Source organism: Setaria viridis, chromosome 3, assembly GCF_005286985.2.
Source record: "Setaria viridis chromosome 3, Setaria_viridis_v4.0, whole genome shotgun sequence".
Taxonomy (NCBI): domain Eukaryota; kingdom Viridiplantae; phylum Streptophyta; class Magnoliopsida; order Poales; family Poaceae; genus Setaria; species Setaria viridis.
The window spans coordinates 42,019,707-42,044,478 of NC_048265.2; the positions used below are offsets into that span (position 1 = coordinate 42,019,707).

Here is a 24,772-nt window from a genome sequence, read left to right on the forward strand (position 1 = left end):
GCCATGGGTACATACACTGCTTGGTAGGTTGGCGGTGTAGTGTTCTTGCACGATCGTTGGGATCGCCTTGGCGTGTTTGAAGAAGCGCCTCAATCGCGCCATAACCTAATGCACGAACAGTTCTTCAGATGTCATCCGAGATGGGTCGTTAGGGCTCGAGTAGTCGTCCCCCAGGTACAGCGCAACTGCAATGGTTGGATCCGCCCCTCATGAAGCTGAAGGCTACAATGATGCTGGTGAACCCTTCCTTCTTGAGTACCGTGATCTTCTTCAAAAGTTCGGATAGTTGAAAGCTATCTGCGTGGCTTGGTTCGTCCAGCCAGTGATTGTTCCAGATTGAGCGGTGTCCAGTCACCTTGGGAAGTCGAGGTTGGTGATTTCCAATGTAGAACCACCTCTCTTTCCAGCCAGGGTGGGAGTCTATCAGCTCATAATCGAAGTATAAGCCTTTGACTTGCTCCCGCAATTGAATGCCTGCCCCCCCAACTACTTCTGAGTGGTCTATCCTAGGTTGGGGCTTCACTCTAAAGAACTTGTGGAACAATTGGAAGTGTGGTTGAATCCCAAGGAAAGCCTCATAAGTGCACAAAGATGGCTACGTGCAAAATTGAGTTGGGGTTGAGGTGGACTAACTCCAACTTGTAGTAATTTAGCAGCCCACGAAAGAAATCAGATGTGGGCAGAGCCAAACCTTGCTCGAGGAAGTGCGAGAAGATCACCGTCTCATGGGTGTAGTTCTCCATCGGCTAGGGGTTGCCAACGGCAGCCCTCTAGTTGATGAAGTCTTGCTTCTGTAGAAGGTTGGCATCCACCAATACCTGGATGTTCGCCTCTTTCATCACGGACTTCTTCCAGGCACATGCTTGATTCGACGGCACCGTCTGGTCAGTCTTCCCATATTTCGGCGCCGGCAACTGGATCTCCTTTTCCTTCTTCGCTTCCTTCCATTTCTTGCTCTTCGCCGTCTTGCTTGAGGTCACCTTCTTCCCCTTTCGTGTGGCAACGAGGGTCTTCTTGCGCATACGCTCGGTGGCTAAGCGGTGGGGGAGGGTGGCGATCGAGCTCAAGGATCGCAAGCGGAGGCGCTAGGGCTATAGTGTGGAAGATGAATGGGCAAATGGCTTGGGTGAAACGGAAGGGATGAATCCCTCCATTATTTATAACCGCGGCATAGTTAAAACAGATGCGAGATTAACGGGAATATTCCATTTTTAAATGCTCGAAGTTATCACTTGAAAGTTTCCAATTTTTTCGGAAGAGTCCATTTTTAAATGCTTGACAATTTCCAATTTTTTCGGAAGAGATAAGGTTACTGTTGGCGAATGGTCACATTGACTAGTGGTTGACCCTTATACCCAAACTAGTCGTGTAACAGCTTGGGGGCTGTGTGCCATGTGCCCATCAGCTAAAACATCTACAGAAGTACTTGGGACTGCTGCATTTGACTAAAAAGTACTCGGAGGGCTTGTCGCCCATACATCTATGGGCCCACTAGAAGGTTTGGACAGTCCTAGATACGGGGCTGTACACTGAGACGTGTCAGACATGGATACTACGGTGCAGAACGACGTGGTCTACGTGGAGGATAAGAACTAGTCGAGGATTAGGAAACTACTCGTAGCAATTAGAGTATGACTCTCTAGTCGAACCCGACTAGTATTCTTGTAAAAAACCGACCTGTAACCCTGCCCTCGGCAATATAAGGTGAGGCAGAGACCCCCTCCTAACAAGTTCAATCAATACAATACAACCAACACATATGACGTAGGGTTTTACACGACATAAGCGGCCTGAACTTGTCTAAATTGTGTTTGAGTTCAAATTCGAGTTCCTGATCTTGGCGAGCCCCACGCACAAAACACTACCTCGGGTACCCCTTTGGTAGGTTGCCGGGTCTAAACACCGACATAAAGAACGTGCCGTTCAAAGAATTTCCTGAAGATCCAGGCTTTGAAGACTCTGAGCAGTAGCAAGGCTTTGAGGAAGGTAAGTGTCCTTGGTCATTCCTATGTGTACCTAAATGACATGCAATTGATTCAAAATATGTATTTATTGCTTGCATTAACATGATGGGTTCCTATTAAGGATGGTGCCTAGTTTCTTTTGATCATACCTTGTAGCCAGATTGTTTAATTAAATTTGATGGTAGATGATGCTTAGTTTGCTCAACTAGGTTGGTAAATAAACAACATGGTTTTATTATTTACTCGATGTTCCTATACGTTGATTTAATTACAAGACCATATCTGTTAATAGGAATATGGAGCGACCACCTTGAAAAATAGTACAACCATAAGAACTACATGGCTCTGGTCTTAGCTAATTAATTAGAGGACTCTAGTGCTGGATTGGTAATAAGAGGAGGCATGACTTGCGGAACCTCATGCACTAAAACACACTGGAGAAGTCTTTGTAAAGGCCTCGTAGCGTCCTTATGCAATCACACCTCGGTAGTGTGATAAGTGCCTACTTTGGCATAGCATGGTTGGGTCTAAAGTTCTCTTGAACTTTTACACAACTTGTGAGTAAAGATGTACAACCTTTGCAGAGTATCTAAAAACTGTTATAACAGCCGTGATCATGGTCATGAGCGGCCTGAACCCTCACATGATTAATTTACTTGAAGATGAATCAACTTGTTATTTTGTTTATATTCATGCCTTTGGGATACTGATGCTCTATATTAATTGTAGGTTGGTATAAACTTACATTTGCTAGTAATTAGTTGCTGAATAAAATTTGACAAACTAAAAAGTGCTAACTGCAGTTAACCTTTGTCAGCCTTCCACCATATAAAGCCTTGCATGTCATATATTTTTTTCTCTTGCTGAGTACGACATGTGCTCACGCTTGTGTTTTATATATTGCATCTACAACGTTCGGATTGCTGCTCAGACCCAGCGAATTTTAAGGAGTTTACTGAAGATTTTCGAGGAGTTCTAGGCGAGTTCCCCAGTCAGCTGTGCTCAGACCCAGAGAATTTTGAGGAGTTTACTGGAGATTTTTGAGGAGTTCTAGGCAGGTTCGTAGTCAGCTACCTATGCAGTTGGAGCTTTTAGTTAAATGTTCGTTTATTCTTCCGCTGAGATTTTTTAGTCTCTCTGCTTTCATACTCTTTTTCGTTGTGACTTGGTTGTGGTTATTCACTTGAATTCTATCATATGTGTAAAATTTAGATCCTGGCACCCGGTTTTCCTTCTAAAATCGGGTGTGACAAAGGAAAAAACAGCGCCTCCAGAGTCTTGTTGCCGTGCAACCTGTTGAATGTTGATCGCGGCGCTGTGGTCTCAAGCAACAAGCGTCGTTGTGCTGCCCTCTATGCCGATCACGCTGCGCCTACAGAGACCACACGCGGGCTGCAGGAGTTGTTCGACACAAGCAATTCATCCTTCTGTTTTCAGTCAATCAGTAGTAGGCATTAATAATTTTCTTCCCTCGGCTAGCAAAAACAGAGCAACAAAAATATGGCAACATCCGCAGGAAGTACTAGTTGATTAAACACAGACCTTGCTCTGTAAATAATATGATTGCTCCCTCTGCATCTTAATGCCAATGATGTCTCTAATTCGGGTTCTAGAGTTGCATTTGCATTTGGGATTGCACATAGACCAATATAGCCCTGGGAAGCAATGCACGTTATAGTCAATTACCTGAACCCATTCAGAATAGCTAATGATTGTAAGGCCTCTAATTTGAGTTTGGCGATTCAGTGACATCACATTGGCATCACGATTCAGAGGCTACACCTGACTGTAGCGGTGGCAAACTGTCAACTCGATGCGGCCGCAGCGGATGAGTTGGAGCCGGAGGCATGACTCGCTGTCAGGCCATGCATGTCAATGATGTCATCGTCCCACCCAGTGGCGGACAGAAATCAAATGGAGCCTGGCCGAAACCAAAAAATTATCTTCCTATCTCCGGTGCAAGAGGGCTGCAACCACACGGAAGGCTTATTTGAACACTAGCTGCTCTAGCAGCTAGCAATGGTGCCGGAGCCTGGGCAGGTGCCCAGGCTCGCCCAGCCCTGGATCCGCCAGTGGTCCCACCGGCCTTGCGCCGGCGTCTCCTGCAGACGGGCCACACGACAAAAGGGGCGAAGGGAGCGGACGGCGTAGGGGGGCCGCAGGGCGCGAGGCGTCGCATGCAGGAGGAGCGCAAAGGAGCCGACCGGCGGAGGAACGGCAGGTCGCACGCCGACGCCGCCATTGCCTGCAACTCTGCAAGATGGCAGAGAGATTCTGGAGGCGCCATAGATGATGAAAATACCACTGTTGTTTGGGCCACTGTTGGAGCCTGGGTTTTCTCATTTTGTTGCTAAAAAGAGTTTTGGGAATCATATTTTGGACACTCTTGGAGATGCTAGTGCTGGATTCCATGGGAAAGAAAGTTTTTTTTTCTTTGGTGGGGTGGTGTGTCGCGTTGCTCTGGTAGCTGCCCCACTGTGAGCCCTGCCGGTGCTGGTAAGAGCATCTCCAACATTCTACCTTGATTTTATTCTCCGTATCTAGATTTGGCTATTCATCCCTTGAAATTCTTTCTCCACAAAGCTAGACATTACAATATATATAGACAAACTTGTTCCCATCAAATGCTGTTGATGCGCTCGAGAACCATAGCAATGAGATTGGATTTGGAGTCTTGATTCTCTTTCCTACACCCATTCAATTTTCTATCTCAATGTTTGAGCTCCTATCAAACAAGCTCTTTATCTTTCTAGCTCCACTTGGAAATTGCATCTTCAGTTTCTATCATAAGCATACAACATTCATAGATGGAGGGTTGTGCAGCTAGTTACTTGATTTAACAGCTCAAATAACATGATGAAATACAATTTTCTGATGCATCTTTGACTTACTCCATGAATTCTAGACCATTAAACATACAAATTGAACGATCGGTCTCATCGTGGTGCAGGACCTAATTGAGTTGATGATGCATTGCCCAACTGTTCCAGGTCAAGCGCAGTTTCCTGTCTTGCATCACTTTCTTGGGCATCACTCTGCAAATCAACACTCGCTGCACTGAGATTGACTGTGCTACTCGGCGCCGAGCTGTAATATCCCATTGCGTGCAGCACATCCAGCTCCATGCACTCCTTGAGCTCCATCACAACGTCAGTCATTGTTGGCCGTTCACGTGATGGCCGCTCTTTGCATTGCAGTGCCAATTCTGCAACTTTCCAGACAGAGTTGACATCATACTCTCCTCCCATCCTCGGGTCAACAATGCTCTCGATGTTACCCATGGAGAGCTTCTGGCGCACCCAAAGTGCAATGTGGATGCTCTCGGTGCCAGTAACAGGGACTGCCGGTGGCTGACCTGTGATGAGCTCCAGTAGCACGACTCCGAAGCTGTACACATCACTCTTCTCACTGAGCCGGGATGTGTTATAGTACTCAGGGTCCAGGTACCCCAGGGTACCTGCTGGTTGTGTTGTGACGTGGGTCTTAAAATCGTCGGCAAACACCTTACTAAGCCCAAAATCAGATATCTTCGCCTCAAGTTCAGCAGATAGCAGAATATTCGTTGTCTTCACGTCCCTGTGGATCAGTGGCGGTTGACATGCCTTATGTAGATACTCCAATCCTGCATTGGTGTTCATGAACCGGTAATTAGGTTGCAATTGGTTAAGCGTTGGGTGGGTTGGAAGAACCTAGCTTAACTTGTTGAGGCATTTCCATATCTAATTGTGACAATCAGCTGGTTATCAGTGAATACATTTAAGTTCTATATACCATGATACAACATGTATCTCTTACTACTATTTTACTATTTCAGGTGTGTACAGGCTTACAAACCATGGGCAGAGTCGAGAGCAATCTTGAGACGTTGATGCCAAGTGAGGGGTGCTGCAGCAGAGGCTTCGCCTGCGATTGATGGTCATAACAAATTGGTTACAGCAAGGTTTGTGCAAAAGCATGATAACAATAGCTTGTGGTTCGTTGGTGAAAATGTGAAATAGAGCAGTAGGGTGCAAGTTACTCAGTTCTCATTCTCATGAAAAAAAAACTCAAAAGTGTGCCTTGGCCGAAGAACTAGGCCTTCTAATTAATTACGCCATGACAGTAGCAATAGATAAATAAAGTTGATACATTCCAATAGGATGTGTTTGAAACCATAACCAATCCCCATAAGATTGTTTTAGCATATGTTCTGAAAGGCTGGAAGTGTGTTTGATAAAGCTGAAATAGAAACCTAAAAACGAGCTAAAGAGTACGTTGGAATAACTCGGCACCTAAAAGCGATATTTTCCTTTCTAGTGGTACCATACCTCTTAGACGGTCCTCTAGGTTTCCACCATGCATATATTCATAAACAAGGGCTAGATGTTTCTTGTCCTTGCAGTATCCAATCAAGGAAACAAGGTTTCTGTGATGAACTCTAGTCAAGTGTTGAGCCTGAAATATGTAATTAGGACAATTCTTTCAGTTATCATGTGTGCACTCAGAAGATAAATTCAAAATGAGTGGCCTACCTCAGCTGAAAACTCTTTATCCCCTTGAGATGTTTTTGAACACATCTTGACAGCAACTGGACTTCCATTCTCCAAATATCCTAGAAAGACAGCACCAAATCCTCCTCGCCCTATTTCTTCTTTGAAGTTAGCTGTCATGAGCTTCAACTCTTTGTAGGTGAACTGTCTGTTTTCAAATACATTCGATCTTTCTCGAGGGCTAGGAAGCCTTGAGTTGTTTGCTGTCCTTGTAACTAGAACCAAGTCACATCTTATATTAGCAACCTTCAGTGAATGCAGAATTTATGGTTTCACTTATGAAATGTTACCTTGTTTATTCTTCATTCTACGAAGGATAAGAAATGCCGCCAAAAATAGTAGAGTAGCTACTGCTACTGGGACAACTATTGCAATAATGATAAGTATTCTTTTACCAATCTTGTTCTCTGGTTCGCAGGTAGAAGCACCATTATCACACAGATTTGCGTTGTTACCGGTCCTAGCATTGGAGAAACACTACATGAGTATCTAGGAAAGAATGTCGTGACTGCACTTGTTTGGTTCTAGTAGTACGAGTTAATTCATTTTTTAAGCATCTAGGAAGAACTATGTAATTCTTCAAAATGCAAACCTTAATACAAGAGATCCATTTTGACGTTTTTGTAGTAGAACTGCAGGAATTGGTCCGTTGAGTTTGTTGCTTGACAAATCACTGCAGAAACCCAGTTTGATATGATTGAATTTTTGAAAAAGTGATTTCTGTTCAGGAATATATATATAGATTAAATACTTACAGGAATGTGAGTGATGGGATTTGCGCAAGAAAATCAGGTACTGGACCAGATAGACTGTTATTGGACAAGTCCCTGCGATTGTAATTCTTGTAATAATACTAAGGTAGACATTAGAACATATAAGTAAAACTTGAACATTATGCTAATTCGAGTTGTAGTAACCATGATCAACTAATAACTAAATTGTTAAATTCATCATGCGGCAAGCACTAAATTTTTTATGATGAAGTTGCCTTACAGGTATTGCAGGGATTTTAGATCTCTGAAAGAAGCATCGATTGCACCGCTCAACCCACTAGATGACAAGTTCCTGCATATAGTTGGTCAATGGCAAGGCACAAAAAGTTTCTATTAATCATTGGTTTTCAGTTATCTAGCACCCATGTAAGTCTATAATCGTGCTTTTTTTTTGTGGTAGAATGCCTTTAGGTGCCGTACTTACAGAGCTACGATCCATGCAGGGCCAGATGAAGTATAACTGCAGTTCAATCCATTCCAAGCAAATGCTTTTGGTGAACAAGGATCACCCATCCAATTTTTCTTCAATGCATAATTTTTGCGAATCTCCATCATGGCCTTGGCTGTTAAATATGTTAACAAAATGACCAAATAATTAAACAGGTCAGCGCTAGAAGTTATATATGCACCCTATTTGCTTGCAACCAAAGTGTGCCTAACCCTATGATCCTATGAACACAACATATTGCTGATGGATGGAAGTCGACTGAAAGTGTTTCAAGCAAAACTAAAGTGCCAAAACATATACCATCTGCATCATTTGTCGCACGCTCAGTCATTGGCAGCACCGAATATATCTCGAATGCATTCAGGAGTGGTGGAAGAGTCGCATCTGGTGTGGCAACAAGCGAGACAGTGTGCTGGCTTGATCCCTGCACCATCCTTTTCACAAGCTCGGCAGAAAGGTACCTCGGGCTGTAGCCCTGGCTGCCATTCCATGTAGTGTTATCAACAAGGATATCAAACCGCCTCAGTGCATTGCTTGGCAACCTCTGCACCTCCGCAAAGTAAAGCAACAGGAGGTATGATGTCTTGTCATTGTTTATGGAGGAATCTGAGCTCCATGTGAAGTCGATCCGGGTTCCGTTCACTGGAGTGGCAGCGCTCCACAGTATCTTCGATGGCGTATGGAAGCTGCTGATGTTGGAGACATCGACGGCTGTTGTGGATGTTATGTTGGTCCATGCGTCAATATCTCCGTAAGACTGCCAGAGCCGATCGTATGGATCAAATGGGTACCTGTTGTTTGCAGAATACAAAAAAATATTGGAATCTTAGACAGTGCTAGGAGGTGGCAAATGTAAAACGTTAGGGATCCGAATGTAGAATTGTAGTTTTGTTTTACATTGGAAGAGGAATTAGCTTTCAGTCAGCACTTTTTGAATCTTTGGTGAGTTCCTTTTTTTTTCAGAAAGATTTGCTGTTTAGAATTTATTTATCAGAATCATGCAATAATTTAGGGCCCCTTTGGAATGTATTAAAAATGGAAAAATGTTGCAGAATTCCCATCCAAGTGAAAAGAAACCACGTCCTAGCACCTTCTTTGAATGAAGTTGATGACTTAGAGGAATTCTGTAGAAAACTTTCATATCATACACTATTTGGAGGAGAAAGGTGATGATGCTAGTCTAAGCTTATCTTGAAATTTCTCCTGACTTTTCAAAAGCAACATTTCTCTTTTTCGGTCCTGTCTGTTTCTACCTACCTAATCCATGTAGTACCATTTAAAATTTATGTGTTTTTCATATATCAAACACAACCTTTTGACTACTCTACGTGCTTTCAATAATTCAATCCTTATGGGAATCCAAGGGGCATGATAGACTGATAGTCTTTGCCCTTTTCCTATCCATATGTTTTCTATTTCTCGTGATCCATAAGGAGCCCCATGGTCAATGGGCAGCTATCAGTTAGGTTCCATTTCGCAGGCCCCTTCACAAGTGATTGCCGATTGCACTTAAATACTTAACCTATTTCATAGTGCAAGGGAAGGAAATGTAGTTTGAAACTAGTTTATACCGCCTTCTGTATCGTTGTATACACATTTCTTCCCTACATTCTAAACAGGGCAAATCGATGGTATATTAAGCGAACAAAAAGATGCTCCATATATGGGCTGAAAATCAGCGCAGGGCGGCATGATCATTTCTGATGCTCAAATTTAACTAGCTAGCTAGTGACAACCGGCCCAAAAAAAAAAGAAACAAAGAAAAACATACTCACCTGAACACTCGGTATGTACTGGCCGGCCGCCAGAAGTGGTATCGGTTGAAGCTGTATGTCGCCGCCGGGCGGCGGAAGTTGAGCAGCGCCAGCGACTGGTTCACGGTGGCGTCCGGGTACATTTCGTCTTGGAGCGGCCTCAGATCAAGCCCGGAGATGAACGGTGTGCCCAGGCCTCGGTTCACCAGGCACACCTTAGTTGGTTGCATGCACCAATAAATTCAGCACCGAAAAGCTTCAAGTAACCGAGTTGTTCGGAAAAACACAGACACAATCTATACCTATACTACTCCTACCTGGAAGAAGTCCGCCGGCGACACCACCACCGCCTCGTAGATGTACATGGCGCCGGGGGCGGTGACGTTGACGGTGACCCAGCGGTTGACGCCGAGGTGGAGGTCGAAGGCGGGGAGCCGGTTGAGCGCGTCGTAGTTGCCGTAGTAGAAGGTGGCCCTGACGAGGTACCTGCCGCCGGCGGTCACTGGCCGGAGCGTGTAGCAGCTGCGCTCGCCGTCGCTGCCGGGGAAGTAGCGGGCGGTGAGGTAGCGGTCGGCCAGGCCCTTGATGTTGTACGGCGGGTTGACGCCGGCGTTGAGCCCCGCGTCGGTGAACCCGGCGTCGGAGATGTAGCGGAGGCCCCGCGTGGACTGGTCCGCGTACGCCGCGCCCTCTGGGATGCCGCAGTCGATGCTGATGAAGCCCAGGGTGTCGACCTGTCCATGGGCGCGGGCAGCGAGCTCCGACGAGACGGCGACGAAGTACAGGAGGTAGAGAATCATCGGCGCCGCCGCCATGGATGCATATGCATGAGCTGGCTTTCACCTGATCGTTTTGGTTTGTGATCATGAGGTTGCCAATGCATGGGAACTAATACTAGATGGAGTAGCGTCTGATCGATCGGGCTAGCTCGGGCAGTTAGCCAAGGTAAGCGTGTCGTCGTGTCGTGTGTACGGGTTGTTAGGTCAACGTCGTGATTGGGACAGAGTAGTGATTGGCATGGCGGTGGAGTTTCTTATGGCAAGTCAACGAGCAGGGGAATGAGTGAGAACATGCATGATGATGAGTCCGCGAGCTTAGCGTGCATTCGTTCAACAACTGAGGTCGGTATTATCCGTGCAATTAACAAACGGGTCGAGCGAATACGAATCACTCGGATGTTCTTTTTAACCAAAATTTTAAAGTCGTTTGAGTTTCGATAAATACATTTGCCCCATGATAGCATCGCAATCAGCTAGCATAGCGATTATATTACTTGTTCACGAAACTGAGGAAAATTACCACTACCGGAAAACTGAACATTGTACCGATTGGTTTTTAACCCGGTACTAATATGGGCATTAGTACTGGGTCTAACAGCTAGTTCTCTAGGAGCCTCCCGTGACCCAGGACCGGTTGGGGGCTCCAACCGGTAAAAAGGTTACCCATTAGTACCTGGTGGAGCCTCACCCGGCACTAAAAGGCTCTTTCCGGCTGTCTCCGACTCCTCATCTCTCTCCTTTGTCTCCCCACGCTACACCTTATCCTTATCTCCCTACTCTCCTCTCCCCACCGGTCACGCACTACCTCTCACCTACCGGCCACACACTATCGCTCATACCTCTCTCCTTCCTCTCCTCTCACTGCGGCCGCCTCTCGGGTCCGTGCCAGAGCCGCGCGCCGCCGGCCTCCGCGCTGGAGGGCCGCGTGTCGCCGGCCTCCGATTCGTCGCTAGCCGCATGCTGCCGCTCTCCACGCCCCCTACCGCCACTACAAGAAACCATTTAATCAGTGACGAAAAAAAATTATCACATATCACTGAAAAACCGTCATAAAGTAGTGTCTATGACGATTTCAGATAACATCATGTATTGAGCATCACATATTAAATCGATCGACGTTTTCTTCGAAATCGTCATAGATCAGCACAATCTATGATGTTTTCTAACTGTCACAAACCACCCTTAGTCCCGTGCAGCCCAACCCAGGCCCAATGTTTGTAACGAAAATAAACGCACAGATGGTTCCCACGTGGCAGCCAACAAGGCTAGTGAAGTGGATAATGATGATGACGTGGACGATGATGTGGCTGGTGACGTGGACGGTGACATGGCTGGTGATGTCATTGATGACATGGCCAGGGACAATGACGTGGACAATGACATGGTTAATGCTGACGTGGCATTCACGGTCCAGGACCATTTTAGAACTGGGTCACTTAGTTGGGCCATTTTTTCAGCCCACTGTATCATATCAAAACCCAATAAACAAGCCTATTAAAAATTGAGCCCACCAAATTCAATCTAATTTCTCAGCTCATATATCACAATGATCATTACAGCCCAGAATACATATCAAATTATCAACCCATCAACCAAAATAACAGATACAATCTCAGGTTTGCATTCAAATCAGCAAACATCATCTTAGGTATATTCTTAGTCTACATAGAATCTCAGCAGGGACCTTGAACTGGCGGGGGTTGGCAACCACGGTCATGAGGCGCTCAAGCTCAGGGATAGCTCACCAGCCCTGCACAAAAATATAATCGTAAAGCTGAACTGAGTAAAGCTGAACTGAATTAAGAGTAACAACCTACTGACACAATCAGCTAACATCACACATGGATAAATTGATCGTACATCAAAACCTGAGCAAACTAGTAATGTTGCAAAATGCCAAGACTTATGCAATGGTTAATGTCTTAGACATATGGTATTCTTCAAGAAAAACATTTTCCAATCACTTGACTACATTTTCTCAAATAGCATTCAGAGAATCTTAACTAACAATAGATGCTGAGCTGATGACTACTACTACTAGTGAATAATCAGTAGATAAAATAAATCTACTGCTGCCAAGCTTGCCCAGGGGAAAATCAAATTGATCCATTAGAGCCACAGTTTCTTAGATTAACTGCACCGATCACCTCATAGAACAAAAAAATAAAATAAAACTAATACTATTTATAATTTGTCAATTTATCTTTCAAATTCAAAATTAAGTGCATTTTTTTTGCCAAACTAGACCTGAAAACAAAACATATTGAACAGTTTCATGGTCATGTTTCTCCATTGAATAGAAGTGAATGCGAACAAACATTGTTCACAACTAACTGAAGATTATAGAACTACAGTGTGAAGAACTTTCAGTACCTCCCATGAAAGCACTGTTGCCACATGTATACGTCACTATAAAGTTAGCAATGGTTTTAATCGACTTGTTAAGTTGAAAAAAAACTTTAGCAAAAGTAGTAGCAGTATGAAATTTCAGGTTACAAGTATGAAATTACAACTGTTGGTCAAGGGTAGCAGACGAGTAGCAACAATCCGTTGGCTTACTCCACAACACCCAAAAGCAGCAGGAAAAAGTAAGAGAAGAATCTGGTGGCTCACCGGCGAGATTGCATACCCTCACCTGTGGCCATTAGAGATGGATGTTGCCTCTCCCCTGGAGCCATAGCATCACGTGCAGCTGCCGTATAGCTCGAGCATAACGGATGCAAACAGTATGAGTTCAACATTAATTGAGCATTGAAGCATATACAATACTACATTATACAGTAAGTTTAGATTCAAAATTGACCCCCTTAGCACCCCAAGTATTAAAAATTGAGTTCACAGTTTCTAATTTGGTGCTTCAACAACAATATAAGAACACCTAAGAGTATGTTAATTTTGGATAGAATTATTATCACAACACATCATGAACAATTGCATAGTGCAAACAGATGTAATCTCTCCAGTCAATTTCAATAAATAGCATATAGAAGAATATGAGCAGTCAATTTCACTAAAAGTTCTCTAATCAAAGGATTTCCTAGCTAAACCAGAGGGTTAATCCAGTGGCAGTACAGATATATGGAAATGTTGCATCAGGAGTCAATAAATGAAACGACTGCCGACCTGCAGAATAGCAAACAACAATAGAAAATGTCATAATTCAATACTGCAGCTGAGAGTAAAACAATAGGCATGGAGGTGTGTCGCTGCCGGCCATGGAACAGGCATCGAGGCGTAGAGGTGGTGCCAACTCGAGTAGAGGCGGCGAGCGGCGACGCAGAAGGGGCCATCAGGTGTCAGCCACCACCGCGCCGCGAGCAAGAACCCCAGCTCCGGCCTCGCCGCCGCCTTGACGCCGCCTCGGCCTCCACCTTCTCCATGGCATCCTCTGGCCTCGACCGCATCCCGTCGCTTCGGGTGGGCCCCTCTCCGAGCCTCCACTCGCCGCGTAGGGGTGGGGAGTGGAACGCTGTGCACACCCTCCACCATGGATCCACGGATCCGGCCTCCATAGAGGGGGAACGGTGGAGGGAGAGAGAAGGGGATGTTTCATGGCGGAGTGGAGGAGGGTGAGGACCCGCGCCCAACCCCGCCTTCATGGTGGAAGGTATCTGGTGGCCGCTGGCGGGAGATCTGGGCGGGGAAGGCGAGGAGGAGGACGGGGGAGGCGAGAAGGGTGTCACGGTGTGGGAGGAAGTGAGGGAGCAAGCAGATGGAGGCCAGGTGCGTGAAAGGAGAAGGGGGCTGCGGTTGGAGGTGGAGGCTGGGTGCGTGAGAGGAGAGCTAAGGTTTGTAGGGTGGGCAACTGATTTTATACCACATGAGTGCAATCAGAACCATCGGATCGGCGATAGACAGCTAGAAATAGTTGGGCCATTTGGGCCAAAATGGGCTTGGTTCATTCCTTCTCTGCTTAATGTTTTTCTTTTTCTTTTTTCATTTTATTGCACCATTGTGAAGTAATATAAAAAAATTATTATCTAATATGCACTAGTATATTTTTTATATACAATAGACTACATATAAGTTGCTTTGTAGAAGTTTCAATAAATTTCTAACTCATTTACTATTTTCAACAGTTTAAATGATTTTCTACGTGCATATTAAAAGTAATTCCAAGTTGAACTATGCGTATCTCCTGTAAGATTTGAAAAATCATAAAAAAATATATTTAGGCTCATATGTTTCATTGTAGCCCATGTCTTGGAGATAGATGAAAAATTCAATTGTCTTCTAGGGACAATTCAAACTTCTATCTCCAAATTATCACATAATACTTACAATAATATCTAAATTTGGTCAGAAAATTCTACAAATTGACATGACAACATATACTGGGTCTAAGCTTGTTATAAAAGTTTTACAAGATTTTATTAAAGCTGTACTATATATTATTTACAAATAGATACATCTCTCACATAGTTTCTACTAACTCAAGTCAAACTTTGAGATTTAAGTAGCACTTTACATGTTCGAACTCGTATGCACCTCAAATTGGACACAAGCTTACCTTTACCCTGTTGTTGACATTTTTGGATTTACATTGCCGCTTGTTGTGCAAAAAAGTTATTTTTCTATTTTTTTAACTAACTATTAATACACCCTTATGAAGTAACTTGCAAAATAATTATTTTATATACCCCTAATTACATTTTTACATGTAATAGACAACATAGATGTTGTCATGTAGGAGTTTCAAGAATTTTTTAACAAATTTATTATTTTCTATCATTTAAATGAATTTCTACGTGCTTATCGAAAGTAATTCCACGTTGAACTATGTGTACCTCTAATAAGATTTAAAAAATGCACAAAAAATATATTTAAGCTTATATGTTCAATTCTAGCCCATATATTAAAAATAGATGATATGTTCAAATTTTTCTTGGGATAATTCAAACTTCTACTTGCAACCTTATTATAAAATAATGGTAATAATACCCTAAACTTCTCCGAAAATTCTGAAAATTACCATAGAATCAATTTATTGACATATAATCTTGACATAAAAGTTTCATAAGATTTTACAAAAATTGGAGTGTACATTGTTCATAAAATGGATAGATCTCTCACATTGTTTCATACAACTTAAGTCAAACTTTGAACTTTCGTACAACTCAAGTCTTGTATTGCTCATACACACCTCAAACTTGGACACAACCTCACCTTTACCCTCATATTAACATTTTTGGATTTACATTATCACTTGTTGTGCAGAAAAGTTGTTTTTCTATTTTTTTTAAATAACTAACTAATAGATCAAATAATTATCTTACATACCCAATTACAAACAAATGCCATATCTTGATTTAGAAAACTTTAGAAAAAAAAATCAAATTTGGAGTTCTTATGAGAAATACCATTTACATGTTTTAATTTGGGATTAAAAAGAGAAATGTAAACTGTTCATTTGTTCTTTCTCCCAATCCAGCTGCTCAAAATATGACTACATATAATTTTTCTCATTACCACATAACCAAAACGAGGCAACAGCTCAGTGGTGCGAGTCAACCTTTGGTTAACCGGAGACTCAGGTTTGAATCCTGCGTGGGGCACTTGTGCTTTTTTTTTTTTTTGCATTTTAGCTCACTACCCAGGTTGGCTGCTCCGCTGCGGCCCGCTTGGCCTGAGCCTGGTTGCTGCGTAGCTGGGCCGCCTGGTGCGCTGGCCTGCTCACCTGCCGCAGCTGGCACGTGTGCAGCGCCCGCCCCCCCCCCCGGGGTTGCTTTCCATCCTGCTGCTGCAGCGCCCCACCTGGGCCGCCTAACGGATGTTGATGTGGCAACGACAGCTAGGATTGATGAGGTGGGGTGATGACTGGACTTTAGCTATGTTAGCAATGAACATGAGCACTTCTACAAAATAGAAAAATATCAGGAACATTTAGAATATCACGTGTAGCTCCATGGTGAACACGCGAGCCTCTTCTACCCGAGATCCAGGTTCGAACCCATTTTTGACACTTCTTTTCCCTATTTTTCCCCCTATTTTCGGTTTCAAATATTATATTTCCTTTTCTATTTTCATTTTTCCCGGGTTTTTTTTTCAAAAATTCTATTTTCCCCCGGTGTGCCATGATAATTCTAAATTTATTAATCACAACGAATTTATTATAATGTCATAGGTTTTGAACCGCTTCGTGATGAATTTATTGTAACGTCACAGGTTTTGAGTCGCTTCATGATGAAATTGATAAAATGTCACTGTATTACGAGCCTCATATCCACTCTAACAGATTCGTGACAGGAAATTGAAAATCATCACAGATTGTGTACAATTAGCAAATTAAATAGTTTCTTGTAGTGCGTGCTCCCCTGGCCTTCGAGCCGCTGCCACTTCCCTCATCGGGGACCGGGTTGGGGTGCTCGGAGGCCTGGAGGCGCGGCGTTTGGAGGCTTGGAGGCACGGCAGTGGTCAGGAGGTGCGGCGGCCGGGCATGGTGCGGCGGTGGAACGGCATGTCAAATGGCAGAAAAGGAAAATAAGAAAAGAAAGAAAAGAATAGAAAAGAAAATGAGAAAAGAAAAGGAAAAGAAAAAGGCTTCGGCCACGCGTGACGTGGCAGGCAATTTACCAACTGGTACTAAGGCTCCCCTTTAGTACCAGTTATTTCACCCGATACTAAAGGACCCCCTTTAGTACCGATATAGCAATACCGGTTGCACAACCAGTACTAAAGGGAGATTTGAAACCGGTATTGAAGGCGCATTCCTAGCAGTGTACGTTGGACAACGTGGAGCCCAAAATAGTTTAAATCACTTGTTTATGGTTCAGCTTAGATTGTCTGGTTGTAAAACTGCTGTATGAGCATGGATTTGCATTACCGCCATGGAGGTAGTTGTTTGTTACTACAGTAGATTTGCGTTGTGGTCATTGTCTCATTGAGGTTGTCGGTTGTTACAATTAATTTGGAATTTTGCATTGTGGACATGGTGTTTCTTCCCACTTGGCTCCTGCAGGTATTCATAGAGCAAGAGAGACGGTGACAGTAAATGATTTGAGCTGAGATACAATCCTGAAGAATAAAAAGGCTGATGATGCATTTGATTGCCTCTTAGCCTATTTTGAGCCTGACGGTATAGATAATATAAGCCAACTAGGGAATTCTTTGCTTGTACTGCAAAAAGCGGTCTTCACTTCCATAGGGATAGGGTGAAGCAGAGAGAGAGAGGGCGCCAAATGTGTGGGGGCTGCCCCTATAATCATTCATATCATTGCCTGAATCAATAGATGATACGGGCATTTCACACAAGAAATATCACATCCATACTTGAAGCGTCCCCACATAAGTAGAGACTAAATGTGATACAAATATCAGTCCCAGGAGGCTGATAGCACATTTATTCGACAGATAATTCAGTTACCGTACAACTCCCGAGGGAGTGGGCGTGAAAGCCACGCAGCGATAAGCAGTAAATAAATAACGGCGGCTAACCAAGCGACTGCCAAAAGACAGCACTCGGGACTACACGGCAGCAGCAGCATCTTGGGCAGGCCAACACCACAGGTAGCGTCGGGTGCGGACACAACCTCTACTCAAGGTCCTCGGTGACGAAGTCCGGGTCCTCCTCTGTAGCAACGAAGCAAGGGTGAGTACAAACGTACTCAACAAGTCCAACCCCATCCACGGAGGGGGATACAAGCAAGTTTATGCACAAGTATAACAAGGATAGGCTAGGGTTTATTTGCGGAAAAGCTGAATTTTAACACATGCAGGGGATCGTTCCGAAAGGGTTTTTGGTAAAGTTTTCCTTTAATACTCGAAACATTGAGTGGGGTTGATCCTACACAAAGGATCCAAGTTTTTATCTCTATCGGACTCCCATCCGTCATAGCGCACGGCACATCTGCCGGACTCTTCCAAAATCCCACACACACACATACACACACACATGACATCCTTGCCCAATTGCTAGTTATGTGACCAAGCCGTAACTCGTCCAATACCGTGGACATGGCTACCCGGATAGGTTTTAACTCTGCAGAGGGTGTACACTTTTCCCACAAGTAGGGTACCGCATCACAATCACCTTAGTGACGGTACGGATCCTAACAAAGCCATTACCCACCTTAGCCAAGGCTGGCTAGCCCTCGCGGAAACACCCAGGGGGTTCACGGCTCATCCACGAGACCGTAACCAGGACCTAAGTCACCAAGATCTTACTCCCTTTCCATGGGCTCCCGTTGCTCACCAGCACCCCTGAGGACTAACAGTTCAGCTAGTGGGATTTATGCTAAGCCGTTGCCCATACAACGGTCGAGTGGTTGCACGATAGTGGAATTAGGCAAGATGACACATTAACTCGGTCCTTAAATATGACAAGATGGATATCTTCCGACATTGCTCAACCACCAAGGTACAAGCACAACAACATGGCATCCCACACAAGGAATACCCATCCATCCTGTCTACACATCCTTCTCCCTTGAACACGAAAAGCCATTTTTCTCACTTGCACACACACACACGTTTATTTTCCGAGAATACCATGGTAATAATGATTGCAGTTGAGTAACAATTTCCTAAGCGTTCTAGCAGTGGTTATCATCTAAACAGAGCAAGTCGTATTTAGAGATAAACATAGGATAACAAGGAATGTTCATAACAATCAAGGGGTGGCTATCCAACCATGTTTTGTGATAAAATAATATGCATTTTGTAAAACAGGCCAATAGGTTGTGTTTGAAAAACTGGGTATTAAGTATGCATCAAAGGGTGAGATTGGACTTGCCGTCTTCAAAGCCTTCCGGGAGTTCCGGCTCGCGGTACTGGTCCTCGGGCTCGGGCTCGCGGTCAAACTCCTCCTCGGGCTCCTCCTCGGGCAATCCGCGATCTACGACACGCACAAACAGACACAAAAATAAATAAAAGAGGAAACGATTTTTAACCGTGAGCTCCGGACAGGAAACGTGAACGGAAAATAGGTAGAAGGATTATTTTTGGGAAATTTGGATATAGATCGGCGAAAGTATTCTGGAGGATGATGTGGTAAAATTTGGGGTTAATTGGAGGAAGTTTGGCGCATGAAATGACGGGTTAAACATGGATTAGGGGCTTAAACGGAGGTTTAGGGCTGATTTATAATAAACCAGGGACCTATTTGCAATTACTTTCGGAGGTGGAGGGGCCTATGTGTAATTTGGGGAAACTTGGGGGTCGGATCGAGATTGAAAGGCTTTAATCTCTTCTTCTTCCAGGAAGGGAAGAGAGAGAGTGGGGAGTTGGGGGGGGGGGGGGTCCGGCGGCGGCCGGCCGGCGGGGCTCCGCCGGCGGCGAGCCACGGCCGGGGGGTGGCGGTGGAAGGGAGCTCCATTTGGCCCCTTACCTTGGGGTCTCGGCGCGGGAGAAGGGGCGGCCGGCGGTGGAATTTTGGCGGCGGTGGTGGCGGTGGCTCGGGTGGTGGAGGTACCGGTAGCGGCGGCTATGTGGCGGCGGCGGCGGCTCGCGGCGGCGTCGGTGACCGGAGTGGGGGCGTGGCAGGTGGTGGTGGTGGTGAGTGGGTAGAGAGACCGGCGAGAGCCGGCCCTTTTATAGGCGGCGGGGGAAGCTCCGGTGGTGGGGGTTCGGGTGGCCGGCGTGCGGCGGAGTGGCCGGCGGGGCCGGCGCACGGGGTAGGGGCCGGCAGGCCGAGCCGGTGGCGTGGAGCTGGGGGGGTGGCGTTGCGGCGGCGGCACGGAAAGGGATGGGGCCGGGTCCGGCGTACGGCGGAGTGGCCCGCGGGCCAGTCCGGCCGGGGAACCAGCGCCGGCGGCGGCACGTGGCCCGGGCGCGGGCCCACGGCGGCCGGGCGGCGTGGCGCCAGTGGGCGCACGCACTGGCGGGAGTAATGGCGCCGGGCCAGGCGGAGGAGTGGCGCCAGTGGGTGTGGCGCCGGGTGCCAGGAGAAGAAAGGAGAGAGAAGAAGGAAGGAAGAAGAAAGAAGAAGAAGGAAGAAAGGAAGAAGGAAAAGAAAGAAAGGAAAGAAATGGGGAAAAAGAGAAAGAAAAAGAGAGGGACCGGCGGTACTTGCGGCACGCGGTCGGAGCACACGCGCGGCGGTCTGACGACGGCACGCGGCGAGATTTACGGGCACAGATAAAAAGGTAGGGGTCGGCATGGGTGCCGGGACGGCGAAATCGCCGGGGTGATTTTTAGTTGGTGATTTCTGCGGATGTTACAAACCTACCCCACTTAGATTGAATCTCGTCCTCGAGATTCGACTGGATCCTGAAGAGATGGGGAAATTCCTTCTTTAACGCGTCCTCGCGTTCCCACGTGGCTTCTTCTTCGCCATGCCTGCTCCATTGTACTCGGCAGATCCGAACTGCTGTATTCCTGGTCCTTCTGGTGACAGTGTTCAAAATCTTGATAGGCACTTCTTTATACCGAAGGTCCTTTTGTAGGTCTATTGTTTCCACCGGTACTTGTTCCTCCAGTACTCTCAAGCATTTTCTTAGCTGGGAGACATGGAATACTGGGTGTATATCCAACATTTCTTCGGGCGGTTGGATACGATACGCTACGGCTCCAACTCTCTTTAACACCTGGTATGGTCCAATGTACCGAGGGGCTAGCTTTCCTTGCACTTGAAACCTTCGAGTACCCCGAATCGGGGATACCTTGAGGTAGACAAAATCTCCCTCATTGAAACACAATTCCCGTCTTCTTTTGTTCGAGTAGCTCTTCTGTCTGAACTGTGCAGCCTTCAGCTTCTCTCGGATTTCTGCTACACGGTCTTCTGCTTCCTTGATGAAAGCTGGTCCGACTAAGGAGCGTTCTCCGACTTCTGACCACATCAGAGGGGTTCGACACTTTCTTCCATAAAGAGCCTCAAATGGTGACATGCCCAGACTGGTTTGGTAACTATTGTTGTATGAGAATTCTGCATAGGGTAGACTTTGTTCCCAATCCTTTCCATAGGTGAGGACACACGCTCTCAACATATCTTCCATGATTTGATTTACCCGCTCTGTTTGACCATCGGTCTGGGGGTGATAAGCTGAACTAAAATCCAGTTTGGTGCCCATGGCTTTATGTAAGCTCCTCCAAAACCTGGAGGTGAACTGAGTTCCTCTATCTTAGACGATCCGGCTGGGCACACCATGCAGCTTTACTATGTTGTCGATGTAAAGTCGAGCTAGTTTTTCTCCACCGTACGTGGTCCGCACGGGTAGATAGTGAGCAACTTTAGTGAGTCGGTCCACTATTACCCATATGGAGTCATTTCCCTTCTGAGTTCTGGGCAAGCCTACTACAAAATCCATGCCGATCTCATCCTAGTTCCAAACCGGGATAGGCAAGGGTTGTAGCAAGCCGGCTGGCTTCTGGTGCTCGGCCTTGACCCTTTAGCAAGTGTCACAATGGGCGACAAACTGAGCTATGTCTGCCTTCATTCCATTCCACCAGTATTTCTGCCTTAGGTCCATGTACATCTTTGTGGATCCGGGGTGAATGGAGTATGCTGAGTTATGGGCTTCATCCATGATGGTCTGCCGGAATTCTCCGTCCCTGGGGACACAAATTCTGTTCTTATACCACAATGTTCCCTTGTCATCTACCCTGAAATCCGGGGCTTTATTTTCTCCGGTTTGCTTGCGGATTTTTACTAAGTCTTGGTCTGTACCCTGGGCTTCTCGGATTTTGTCCTCCAAGGTGGGCTGGACACTTAGCCTACGGCTAGCATTCTGGGGAATGATATGCACATTCAACCGGGCCACTTCCTCTTGTAAACGAGCATTCTCGGGTCCGGGCCGTCCATAGGACTTTCTGCTCAAGGCATCGGCTACAACATTAGCTTTGCCGGGGTGGTAATAGATTTCCAGGTTGTAGTCCTTTACCAGCTCTAGCCACCTCCTTTGCCTTAAATTTAGGTCGGGTTGGGTAAAGATGTACTTTAGGCTTTTATGGTCGGTGTAGATTTCACACTTATTCCCAATTAGATAATGTCTCCAGATCTTGAGGGCATGCACTACGGCTGCAAACTCTAGGTCATGGGTTAGGTAGTTCTGCTCATGGGGCTTTAGTTGTCGGGAGGCATATGCCACAACCTTCCCGTCCTGCATGAGGACACATCCTAATCCTTGTCGGGATGCGTCACAGTAGATGACGAAGTCTCGCTGGATATCTGGTAGGGTTAATACTGGGGCTGTCGTCAATCTCTTCTTCAGCTCTTGGAAACTCCGCTCACATGACTCGGTCCAGGTGAACTTCTTGTCCTTTCTGAGCAACTCTGTCATGGGCCGGGCTATTTTGGAGAATCCCTCAATAAACCTCCGATAATACCCAGCTAAACCCAGGAAACTCCTGATTTCACTAACATTAGTGGGCTGCTGCCAGTTGGAGACAGCTTCAACCTTCTCAGGATCAACTGCTACTCCATCCGTGGTCAAAATATGACCCAGGAATGCCACTTTCTCAAGCCAAAATTCGCACTTGCTGAATTTAGCATAGAGTCGGTGGGCTCTCAGTTTTTCCAGGACCACCCGCAAGTGGTGTTCATGCTCCTGAACACTCTTGGAGTAGATAAGTATGTCGTCAATGAAGACTACGACGAACTTATCTAACTCGTCCATAAATACCTTGTTCATGAGGTTCATGAAATAAGCAGGTGCATTGGTCAATCCAAAGGACATCACTATAAACTCAAATTGACCATAACGAGTGACGAAGGCTGTCTTCGGGATGTCGCTCTCCTTGATCTTGAGCTGATGGTACCCTGATCTCAGGTCTATCTTGGAGAAATACTTGGCTCCTTTCAGCTGGTCGAATAGGTCATCAATTTTGGGGAGGGGGTATTTGTTCTTAATGGTGACTTCATTCAGTGCGCGATAATCCACACACATCCTCATACTCCCGTCTTTCTTCTTAACAAAAAGTACGGGGGCTCCCCACGGGGATGAGCTGGGTCTGATAAAGCCACTCTGTTGCAACTCTCCCAACTGTTTCTTCAGCTCGGCTAACTCTGAGGCTGCCATTCTATAGGGTCTCTTGGCTATAGGGGAGGTTCCGGGGACGAGGTCAATTACGAACTCTATGTCCCTGTCAGGGGGCATTCCAGGTAGTTCCTCAGGAAAGACATCCGGGTATTCACTCACCACCGGGACTCCTTCTAAGGTCTTGGTCTCCATGCTGAACACCATGGGGTCCGGACCACTTCCCCTAGTGTGACAGGTCACTTGCACTCCATCCCGATTGGTCAGGTGCACCACCTTATCGGCACACCCTATATGACCGTCATGCAAGCTCAACCAGTCCATTCCAAGAATCACATCTATCCCCTTAGACTTAAGTACTACTAGATCCGCTAGAAATTCTACCCCACTTAAATTGATCCTTACCCGGGAACAACCTAGTCGACACTGAATGTCGGCTCCAGGGGTCCGGGTTAATAGGGGTAACTTTAGTAGTACTGTAGGTATATGATGTTTTTTCACAAAACTTGAGGATATGAAGGAATGTGATGCTCCAGAATCAAAAAGTATTGTTGCCAAGACTGAGCTGACTAGGAACTCACCGAGTACCACACCCTGAGCTTCGCGAGCCTCCTGCGCGCCGATGTGGTTGACGCGGGCTCGACCAAATGACTGCTGGGGCGGCCTTATCTGCTGGCTGTTGTTGTTGCTGGGGTTGCCGCTGCTGCGGACTGGCACACGATTGGCTCCTGACAATGCGGCCCTGGGCCCAGCTACTGAGTTGGACAAGGCTGATGCTGCTGGCTTGTTGGCATAGGGGCAGTTGGCGATGAAATGCCCTGGCTCTCTGCAGTTGAAGCATGCTCTACCATTGCTGGTGACCTGGCTGGCGCTGCTCTGTGGGGCCTTAATAGAGTTCTGGCTCCTGAATGGGGCAGCAGCTTGATGCGAGCCAGATGCTTGGGACTGGGTCCGATAATGCATGGGAGCTTGGGATCTGGGCAAGGGATGACCGAAGCTCCTTGGCTTCTGGAATCGGTCCTGCTGGTGTGCCTTGTTTTCCAGGAACCGACGCTTGTTGTCTCTCCGCTCTTCTGCCTTGGCCCTCTCAGTCAAGATGGCCATGTTCATCAAGGTGTTGAAGTCGGGGTAGATCTGGGGAGTGAGCAGGGTTCTCAGCTCTGCGTTCAAGCCTTTCTTGAACATGTCCTGCTTCTTCTCATCCTTGTCCACCTCCTTTGGAGCATAACGGGCCAGCTCCATGAACTGGAAGGTGTACTCCTCCATAGATCGGTTGCCCTGGCGGAGTTCACGGAACTCATCCGCCTTGCGCTTCATGGTGGCGGCGGGGATGTGGTAGCGACGGAATTCCGTTACGAACTCATCCCAGGTGATAGTGGAGGCATCCTGGGTGGCAGAGCAGTAGTTCTCCCACCAAGCTAGGGCAGTCCCAGTGAGCTGGTGGGCAGCCAAGAGAACTTTGTCCCTGCCCTCACAACCAAAGGGCTCCAGCTTCCTCTGGATGACGCGCAGCCAGTCATCTGCATCTAGAGGGTTGACGGACCCGCCAAAAGTGGGTGGCTTGGTCCGGAGGAAGTCCGTCAACTTCTCATTCATGTTCTGCCCGCGGGGCCT

At 46.3% G+C, this 24,772-nt stretch overlaps 1 protein-coding gene across 1 annotated transcript; it reads right to left on the reverse strand.

Annotated features, from left to right (window-relative positions):
- Nucleotides 1–4,779: 4,779 nt before the first annotated feature.
- Nucleotides 4,780–10,370, reverse strand: LOC117847867 (probable LRR receptor-like serine/threonine-protein kinase At1g05700). The gene is made up of 12 exons (XM_034729161.2): nt 9,786–10,370; nt 9,490–9,683; nt 8,015–8,505; nt 7,691–7,829; nt 7,487–7,558; nt 7,249–7,320; nt 7,086–7,166; nt 6,784–6,953; nt 6,476–6,708; nt 6,272–6,398; nt 5,799–5,867; nt 4,780–5,586 (listed from the first exon to the last, which is right to left on the reverse strand). Exons 1-12 carry the CDS (start codon nt 10,281–10,283, stop codon nt 4,901–4,903), a joined length of 2,832 nt encoding a protein of 943 aa, XP_034585052.1. The 5' UTR covers nt 10,284–10,370; the 3' UTR covers nt 4,780–4,900.
- Nucleotides 10,371–24,772: the final 14,402 nt, after the last annotated feature.